The 10,671-nt window shown below is 42.8% G+C and overlaps 2 protein-coding genes across 2 annotated transcripts; one reads left to right on the top strand and one right to left on the bottom strand.

The window, feature by feature from the left end:
• On the bottom strand, positions 1,281-3,694 carry LOC107612815. Its single transcript, XM_016314569.1, has 4 exons — positions 3,632-3,694; positions 3,160-3,320; positions 2,437-2,784; positions 1,281-2,268 (listed from the first exon to the last, which is right to left on the bottom strand). Exons 1-4 carry the CDS (start codon positions 3,692-3,694, stop codon positions 1,281-1,283), a joined length of 1,560 nt encoding a protein of 519 aa, XP_016170055.1.
• Positions 5,429-7,799, top strand: LOC107636252 (5'-adenylylsulfate reductase 3, chloroplastic). Its single transcript, XM_016339776.2, has 5 exons — positions 5,429-5,649; positions 5,734-5,892; positions 5,992-6,115; positions 6,296-7,097; positions 7,217-7,799. Exons 1-5 carry the CDS (start codon positions 5,562-5,564, stop codon positions 7,445-7,447), a joined length of 1,404 nt encoding a protein of 467 aa, XP_016195262.1. The 5' UTR covers positions 5,429-5,561; the 3' UTR covers positions 7,448-7,799.

Raw genomic sequence — 10,671 nt, 5'->3', positions numbered from 1 at the left:
GGTGGCATCAGCACGGAAAGAGGTTCTTGTCACCTGAGATGTACTTGGGGGACCCGAGAGCCATTCCTATTCCGCTTGAGGTGACGCAGAGGGGTGCCGGACGAGTACCTGATATGGACCGAGTTGACGACGTTCCTGATAGGCGTCGAGTTGAGAGGAGAGCTCGAGTCGGGACACGACGGAGCCAGCGTGAGTGGAGGTGGCTGGACCAGGCTATGGAGGAGGGAGACGATACATGTAGGGGACTTGGTCGACGACGAGGGCGTGGCGGCAAGAGGAGAGGAGCTGCTGCTAGGCAAGATCACGCCGATCGTGGTGAGGATACCGCTGGAGAACGAGCTGCAGTGGGAGGTGTTAGGCCTGATCATGGCGGGCATGGTGGCGAGTGGTATGGGTCTGGTATGGGAGATCCTTCCAGCCATGGTGAAGCTGGACTTGGATCAGGGCCGCTCGGAGATTACTTCGTTGGTGTTCCCGTTGACGACCAGACACTGCAGAAGAGTACGCCATGGGTGAGTCCTGGATCCATGTTTTCAGACTTTCTTGCCGGTGATGGGATTGATGCGGATTTCGGTGGATCACATTTCCTTGATGAGATCAGCATCATCATGCAGGAGGATGAGGTTGCCCGTCGACGGGGTCAGACGTCGGGGACACAGGCACCGCTAGATGTTGATCTAAATGAGCCCCCATCCGTGGCTCCTGTTCAGACTTTCGCTTTGGGTGGGACCCCACCATCTGCACATACTGCTGGGCCACATTCAATTGTCGGTCCGTCTTCATCCCGACCCGTACATGTCCAGCCCAGGACGCCTGCACAGCCACCCTCAGAGGACGAGGAAGATGAGATCGAGGATGAGGAGCCGCTTATCCGGAGAAGTCATAGGACACGGGTTCCACGTCGTTGCTTCACGGGGTCGCACCTATTCAGATGATATGTGTATCTTGTTTTATGTTATTTCATTATCAGTGTTGTATGTTATATATTTTCGTTTATGTATTCCATTATCAGTGTTGTTTCGTTGCCACCCTTAGTTTATCAGTTCATGTATGAGTGCGTTTCGTTTTGCATTATTTTGGATCAGTCACAATGAAAACATGTGTACTTTGCTTAATTAACTTATTTCATCGACTAGTAAGACATGTAAAATACTTTCCTTTTATGGTAACAATTTTTCATAACTGAACACCGAGTACTGAGCAAACCTACGACATCGTTGTCTAAAAAAAAAGTACAGAAGAACAAACCAATACAACTAAGAACACAACACCACATATTCCTATTCATTTCTCCCTGTATGGCTGGACCCTCCAGCCTGTGGGCAACTCCGACGAGTGTGTCCGGGTTGCCGACACAGGCCACATCTCTTAGGCCAGTTCGGATCTGCCTCATCCATATTGGTTCGTATCTGAGTGGACCTGAGACGACCCTCCCTTGCACGCCTCTTGTTAGGGTCCGGTATCACGGTCGGCCCGTCATATGGTGGCCAGAAACCCTCTGGAATGGGAGGTGTGAATCCCATCCGATAGACACTGAAGACCGAACTAAGACGATACACCTGGTGCACGTATGGCTGCCAAGTAACCCGTGAGTAGGCACAGCATGCCAACGCGTGCGGACACGGGAAATGAAGTGCCTGAAAGTATCCACAGTCACATGTCTGAGAACTAAGTGAGACCCTGTAGCTACCCAGTGAGAACGAACCAGTCGGAGTTGTCTCTGTCACGGTGTACTCCGAGTTATCCCTGTCGTATACAGTAACGGTGAAGCACCTCGCCGTCTTCAAATTGGCCTCGATACACTTCACCAGGTATTGACTAAATTGTTGTCTGGTGCCTAGCTGGGCCTCGGCCTCTCTCCCCTTGCGGACAAATAGTTCGGCCAGCCTTCCGTATGTGGCCTTCACTAGCAAGCACACAGGGAGGTTCCTGACTCCCTTGAGGATTGAGTTCACACACTCGGGGATATTGGTCGTCATGTGCCCGAATCTGCGCCCCTCATCACAATACTGTGTCCACAATGAATACTCAATTCGGTTCGCCCAGTCACACATCGCCGGATTTTCAGAGCGCAGAATGTCAAACCAGTAATCGAACTCGACCTCGGTCTTCGCATATGCGGCGTTCACAAGAAGCCTCCGAGCGTCTTTGCCCTTGAAGGTGAGGGCGAAGTTTGCTGCTACGTGTCGAATGCAGAATGCCCAGTATGAAGCTGGAGGTTGCCACCCCCCGTTGGGAGCCTCAAGCGCGGCCTTGATGCCGTTATGCCTGTTAGAGATAACCAGCAGACCCGGCTGCGGTGTCACGTGCTGAAGCAGGTGGGAGAGAAAGAAGGACCACGACTCAGCATTCTCACCCTCGACTAGTGCGAATGCAACAGGGGGTATGTTGGAGTTCCCGTCCTGTGCAATCGCGACAAGTAACGTTCCCCCTTACTTGCCATATAGATGGGTGCCGTCGATACTCACCAACAGCTTGCAATGACGGAATGCCTCTACACAAGGTGGGAACGTCCAGAACAGCCTGTGAAAATAAGCTTGAGACTCATCCAGCTGTCCCCCAACTCGAACAGGGTTAGTCCTAAGGACTGTAACAGTTCCAGGCATGGTCAGCTGGACTCCTAACACCCACTTCGGGAGCTCGTTGTATGACTCATCCCAGTCACCATAGATGATGGCAACAGCCTTCTGCTTGGCCAGCCAGACCCTCCTGTACGTCGGCCTGAACCCAAAGTGTGCGGCCGTGGCATTTAGGAGCACCTTGATGTTAACAGATGCATCCGCCCTAACCATTGGCATAATGAAGGTCGCTATCACATGATAATCCAAATTCCTGTGGTCGCTGGAGATGGAGGTTGCGAGACACGTATGCGGTCCATTGTACCGTTTGACTTTCCAAATCCCCTTGCACTGCCGGAGACTCAGCCGAATCAACCATGTGCACCAATTACCAAACTCAGAACACTTGCCCATGTACCGGCGATAGTCAGACTCCACTACCTTGTACTGTACCCCTCGGCGGATGCTGTAAGTCTTCACACTCAATAGGGCCTCATCTTTATCCTGAAATTGCTGACCAACCTGGAACTCTGTCAGACCAGCAGACCCTTCCGCATCTCTAGCGCCAAATCCAGCAGGCTGGCCAGGAAGAGCCTCCTGCCTCATGGCATCCAGGTCCAATGCTGAAAAATGTGGAGGGTACTGCCGTGTGCCAGAGCTAGAACCACCTGCAGCCCCTCCCGGGTCACTCGTTCTGATATCATCGCCACTGTCATCAGCAATCATATCTGGCTCAACATCATCGTCCTCTGGATCATCAAACTATCCGTCACCAACACCAGCCGATGTGGCACAGTCTACCGAGGTCGGAAGATATCCCCAGTTCCAACCTCGTCGCCAACACTGCCGTTGAAATCAACAGCGAACGAAGGGGATGCGATAGGATGGATGTGTGGCTCGTACGCAGGAACAGAGGAAGAAGCAACGACAGGTCTCGAGCTAGAACCGGCCACCGTGACTAAAGTGTTGGTATTCCGGTTCGAACCCCCCGAGCTGGATACCACATCTACCAACTTTGCCAACAGCTCTAGTGTCCTCATCTCGGGAAACTACCGGCGACAATGAAACATGACCTGCAAGTCCTCATCACTGCCAATCGTGAAACAATCGTACTTCACGGTATCTTGGAGCACCATGGTTGGAATGCGATAGAAAAACTTCTTAACCCTTTTTACACCTTCCAGACCAAGTTTCAGCAGTACTGACCTAACAATGTCATCATAGCTCGTCGTAGGCCTCACGATGATACAGAGAGGATCCTTATCGGTGAACTTCACACCGGACCGAGTTTTTCTCTTAATCGATCCTCTGTGGTGAACCAACAACACAAAACTGTCCTCACTAGCCATCTGGAATCCCTCTATTGAGAGCAACTGACGTTCACCTCATATATATACCGGTCTGGTTCACACTAATTCGAATCATCATCATTCGCACTATATATATGTAATTCGAATCAACTCAGTTCAAATTACCACATGAAACGAAAAAGGAGTAATTCGAATCAATATGATTCGAACTCCCTATGTGTCACGTGTTGCTAGTAATTCGAATTGATATAATTCGAACTATGCTATTGTAATTCGATGGAACTTGATTCGAATTACTTACAAGCAATGCCATGAATGATTCGACATAAGTCGATTCGAATTACGTTGAAGTGTAGTTCGAATTTTATTGATTCGAATTACATAATATTTCGCTTTGGTTAAAATCAGAATTATTTTTTGTTAATCTTAACCATATATAATCCTACATATTAATAATAAATTTAAAAATAAAATAATTATATTTATAAACTTTGTTTTAATATAAATATGATTATATAATTTTTATTAAGATTTCTGCCCCTCCAACAAATTTTTTCAAGTTCCCCCACTGGATTCAACCGTTTTAACATATGATGCGGGTTTAACAATGTATGAAATGAATGAAGACTTAGCTTTTTTTTTTCTTTTTTGGGTCATGACTCATGAGGACTTGGCTTGTTATAATGATAAATTGCTAACAGTATTGTAGGGTAGATCTCAAAAACACTTTAGTTGGTGTCTTGGTGACTCTTGTAGTCTTGTGTAAAGAAAATAAAGTTGCCTTTGTATTGTAGTAGGTCAGGGAACATTGCTGCTTTTTTATTTTTGTTGTTGCTTTGTGTTTGGACTGAAGTGTCTCAGAATATAAAGCAATGCTGATGTTTCTAGTTTGGGCTACCTTTTATACATTTTAAGCCCAATTGATAGATGTGGGTAGGATTTACGAACTGGGCTGAACAACAGCCGCATACAGCCCAATTGAGGAAATTCATTCCGTTGACCAAAAGCTCTGGCGTTTTGTAAGTGGTAAGCGTTCATGTCAGCACTCAGCACACCACACTAATATAATCAGTAGTTAATAATTAATTAAGGCCGGGTCGGCAACATTAATTTGAATTGCCAAAGCAACTTGCACGTATAATCCAATAGAAAGAAGCTTTTCTACAAAGGAAGAAAGAAAGAAACATCCGAAGACTTTGCTTTGACCTTCCATCCAACTTAGAATGTAATCATTTTCGTTTTGAAAGTGATTCACTTGAATAATAATAATAACAATAATATGGATTTTGCTATAGTAGTTATTAAGAATATAATATTAAGATTTTAAAAACATTTTTTATGTTTATGTAATTAATACTTAATAGGAGTATCTATCAAACACAGAATAAATAAACAAAAGAAGATCCTTGCGGAATCTGACGGAAGGGATGAGTCATGCAGCGCAATGGAGGGTGCATGACACGTGCGCAAAATGCCCAAAAAAGGGTCCAGGTTCAATGAACCTGAAAGGCCGCCACCCATTTCTAACATTGTTTCTATTCATTTATAAATACGGTAAAGACCAGCTAACGAACTTCCCAACACAACACAAAATTAAAACTAATCAAACGATTAAACGAAACCAATTGGATCAGAATAAGATATATCACTAATTACATTACATTCCATTCTCTAATCTCTAATCTCTAATCTAATGGCCCTCTCTCTTGCTGCTGCTCCTTCTTCTTGTTCTTCTTCCACTGCCATTTCTACTTGTTCCTTTCCATGCTCTGACTCCAAAGGTAATTCAATCTCTCAATTTAAATTTCTGTCTTTTTCTTTGTTTTTTCTTTTTCAAATTGAATTGAATTGAATTGTAAATTCAGCTCCGCAAATCGGTTCGATTAGGATTTTGGAGAGGCCTCAACCACGCCCCAATGGTGTTCTTAATTTGTCCCAAAAACAGAGATTGCTGAAACCCCTCAACGCTGAACCTAATCGCAATGACTCTATTGTCCCTCTCGCTGCAACTATCGTTGCTTCCGGTACCCGCCCTTGTTTCTAAATGATAAATTAATTTTTGTTTTCAGCTCCCCACTTATGTTGTTTATCATTGAATTTTTGCTTCCCCGTGAACTTTGCAGAGGTTACCCACACTGAAGAGGAGGATTATGAACGATTGGCATTCGACCTTGAGAATGCTTCTCCTCTTGAAATAATGGATAAAGCCCTCCAAAGATTTGGCAATGATATTGCTATTGCCTTCAGGTAAGCACTTTTTGTTCCCACAAATTATTTATTCGAATGGTCTTGTTATTGAATATAGCTTAATTTGTGTTGGACTTTGTAGTTCTTGTTCCTGAAAGTTGTAAATTTGTAATGCATAGTTTTAGATTCAAATATAATGGTGCTATCTAGGATTTTAATTCTGCGGCTTTGATCTTGCAGTGGTGCTGAAGATGTTGCTTTGATTGAGTATGCGCATTTGACGGGTCGACCCTTTAGGGTGTTCAGTCTTGACACTGGCAGACTCAACCCAGAAACTTACAGATTATTTGATGCTGTTGAGAAGCATTACGGAATCCACATCGAGTACATGTTCCCTGACGCAGTTGAGGTTCAGGCCCTGGTGAGAAGCAAGGGGCTCTTCTCATTCTATGAGGATGGGCATCAAGAGTGCTGCAGAGTGAGGAAGGTGAGGCCCTTAAGGAGGGCTCTCAAGGGCCTTAAAGCATGGATAACTGGGCAGAGAAAAGATCAGTCACCGGGTACTCGGTCTGAAATACCTGTTGTTCAGGTTGATCCTGTTTTCGAGGGATTGGATGGTGGAATTGGCAGCCTTGTAAAGTGGAACCCTGTTGCAAATGTCAAAGGGCATGACATATGGAACTTCCTTAGGACCATGAATGTGCCTGTTAATTCCTTGCATTCACAAGGGTATATTTCCATTGGCTGTGAGCCGTGCACAAGGGCAGTTTTACCCGGACAGCATGAAAGGGAGGGGAGGTGGTGGTGGGAGGATGCCAAAGCTAAAGAGTGTGGTCTTCACAAAGGAAATTTGAAACAGGATGATGCTGCCCAGCTTAATGGAGTTGCCAATGCAAATGACACTTCCACTGTTGTTGACATTTTCAACACCCCAAATGTGATCAACTTGAGCAGGACTGGAATTGAGAATTTGGCAAAAATGGAGATCCGTAAAGAGCCGTGGCTTCTTGTGCTTTATGCGCCATGGTGCCCCTTCTGCCAGGTAATCAAGAATTCCTCTTATTGAATATTGAATACTGTTACTGAAGATTATTTCTGTTTTGGCTTCTTTGGCTTTAACTTTTCATTGTATAACGGGATGTTTCTACCAAATTGCAACAGGCTATGGAGGAGTCTTATATTGATTTGGCAGAGAAATTATCAGGATCAGGGGTGAAGGTTGGAAAATTCAATGCAGATGGAGACCAGAAAGCATTTGCAAAGCGTGAACTGCAGTTAGGAAGCTTCCCTACAATATTATTTTTCCCCAAGTATTCATCTCGGCCAATAAAGTATACCTCGGAGAAAAGAGATGTTGATTCGTTGATGGCATTCGTCAATGCCTTGCGATGAGTGTTCATCAAGAAATTATTATTTGTCTTGGTTGTAATTCAACTTAGTTGTATAGGTTCAAAGTTCCTTCCTGAAATAAGATTATCATTCATTCTAAGATTCAGGTAATTCGTTGGAGTTGTAATGGCAAGCTTTGCTCTAGTTTAGCAGAATAAGATCCCCTCAGTTTTGAAAGTGTGATGTATTTGAATAGTTTTAGTTCTCAGTCAAAGTAAGGTGGTAGCAATATAATAGTCTTTTGTAGTGGAGTTATTGATTACTGGCTTGTTTAGGTAAAGTGATTTATAGGTATGCGTTGTACTCTCTAAACTAATAAAGTTTATTGAAATTTTTGACGGCACTATTATTGCTCTTAAATTTTCCGACATTATCTTTATAATAGCAACTAAATAAGTAATTTACTCAAACGAATGTTTATGACATTGCTATTGTGATGTGCCTTCCAATTTCTTTTTTCGCAATTCGAGGTGATAGTGTATTGAATTGGAAGTCCTTTTATAGCACAATCCACAAGGTATTTCATTTCATTAGACAAAGATCAAGATAGAGGAGATAATAAGCCAACTTTACAGCGGTCCATCGTCCACAACAAAATATTAAGAAAACAAACCAATAGTATTTGATTATCGTGACCCAAAAAATGGTATTAGATTGTGAGTTAAAAGACTAGTTTGCCCATATTATTTTATTTCTTGTGCTAGTTACTGACCACTTTTTGGTAGCGCATGTATCATATCCTGGATTTATAGACACACAAAATTAACATTACAGTGAATCGACCCAACCAACATTGATTGTGAGAGGGAAAGTTGCAGTTCTTTTCATCAAAGCTTATAAACCCAGATATTTGGACTTGTAGTTACATAAGAGTCTCAACTCTCTAGAAAGATGGCAACCTAAACTTGAAAAAAAATTGAGTTTTTTTCCTAAATTTTCCCTAAATTTGGACCCTTTCTAGTTTTTACAGTGCCAGCTAGAAGATTGCATCTGGCATTTCAGCAGTTCATAGTTGGATGCACAAATAGCAGTGTGGTGTCAGAAATACCATATGCACATCCTGTGTATGATGTTTCACGGTTTTGCTCACTTTCTCCAACTAACACTTGTTACCCACAGCCATTATTAGTCTCCCTTTGCGGTTTTACATCCAATTAGGACAAATCTGCTGCTCATGATGGATTAGCAAGGACAAGAAAATAATGCAGAATATCAAAATAACCAATGTTTTGAGTCTTGGCATTTCATGTCACTTATGGAGCGGGACCCAGACCCAGATCAGTGTTGGGTAATATAAAATTGATCCGACAAAGTGTTGCATTATATTTAGTTATTTACTTATTTACACGCTGTATATGCTACTGGTTTTACACATCGCTAGTGGAATCCACTTCTTTTGGCTCCTAGGATCCCATTATTTCAGATTTTATCGGAAACAGCTCATGACAATTTGTACTTCAATAGCAACCTTGACTTTCATCGTACTTAATGTAATTATTATGATATTCTAGCATTATGCTCCTTTTTGGTAGATGATAGATTTGAGGTGACAGTAGTAAAAATATGGATTAATTATAATTTTGATCCTTATGAATTAGTCTAAATATTGAAACCGTTCTTAATATTATTTTCTTAAGTTCAAAATCGTTTTTAACATTTAATCTAATTTTAAAATTGTCTTTATTAGTCACAATTTTTCTTTTGAAGTAAAGGAAGCTCAACACATTAGAGTGGAGCGTGAACAAACATACATAAACTAAATCTGCATACAAAAGTTATGGATCATCTGTCATCTCCGACATTGCCATCAACAATCAAAAGAATCACTGACAATTCATTTTTTGTAGCTCAAAAACGTCCTTCTCTGTATGATATCAACACCTGTTTCTTTATTATTGAAAATTCTAGCATTGCGTTCCAACCAGACGTTCCAAATCACTGCAAAGAACCCAGTCAGCCATGTCTTCTGCGCTTCTTTTCTATTATGCATGCTGGTCCAACTCTCAAACAGTTCTTTAATGGTTCCAGGAATAGTCCAATCTCTATCCAAAGCCCTCAACCAAGCGCACCATACCTGCCATGTGAACTCATAAAACAGAAATAAATGCTACACAGATTCTATCTCTTTTTTACACAGTACACATATATTATCACTGTTAAGAACAACGCCTAGTCTACTTAACCTTTCTTTGGTATTAACTCTACCAACTAGCACAAACCATCCAAAAAGCTCAATTCTTGGAGGTACCACCCCTCTCCAAATTGAACTTGTGAAATTATAGCTCGTAATCTCGTCTGATAGAGTCTCCGATTATAGTACCTGCAGAAAAGATTTAGTAGAAAAAACACCTTTATGATCAAACTTCCAAACAACATTATCCTCTCTACCAGTTGATAGCTTTACTGGCCTTAACCTCTCATGAAGATGATGGACAAGTTTCAATTCCCATTGGAACAACTCTCTCCTCTACTGAAAATTCCAAATCCAATCTAACCCGTCCCAAAACCCACAATCCCTAATCACAGATCCCTACTGGTTTGAAATAGAGAAGAGCCTTGAAAAACTCGCTTTCAGGGGGCCACCTTGGACCCAATTATCTTCCCAGAAGAGTGTTCTTCTTCCATTCCCTACTTCCATCGCCAGGCCACTAACCAATTTTTCCTTCACCCTCCACTCTTTTACATTCAACTGACAGATGTCTTTCCAAGGTCCTCCTTTTACCGGTAGAGTCTGATTTGCTAGCATTACATTAGGATTCAATTTGTTACACGAGCAAACAATCTTCTTCCACAATGGGCATTCCTCCTTTGAAAACCGCCACCACCACTTAAACAAAAGTGTTGTGTTCCTAAGAACTGCATTCCCAACTCCCAAACCCCTAGCCTTTTTCGGGGCCTGTACCACCTCCCACTTAACTAAAGGGATATCATAGTTATTGTCCTCCTTACACCACATAAAGCTCCTCTGTAAAGCAATCAGCTTGTCGGCCACTGCCTTCGGCATCTTGTACAGACTTAAGTAATAGATTGGTAGGCTGTTCAATACCGATTTGATGAGGACAAGCTTACCTGCTTTGTTCAGAACCTTCGCTTTCCATAAGCTGAGTTTCTCTTCCACTTTATCTATGATTGGTTTTCAAGTCTTCACCATGTGCGGATTTGCTCCTAACGAAACCCCGAGGTACCTCACAGGTAAGTCAGCTTGATTGCACCCTAGTAAGCCACAC

Source organism: Arachis ipaensis, chromosome B01 (assembly GCF_000816755.2).
Source record: "Arachis ipaensis cultivar K30076 chromosome B01, Araip1.1, whole genome shotgun sequence".
Taxonomy (NCBI): domain Eukaryota; kingdom Viridiplantae; phylum Streptophyta; class Magnoliopsida; order Fabales; family Fabaceae; genus Arachis; species Arachis ipaensis.
Note: the sequence above shows the minus strand (reverse complement) of the source record. Positions and strands in the feature narration are given on the sequence as shown.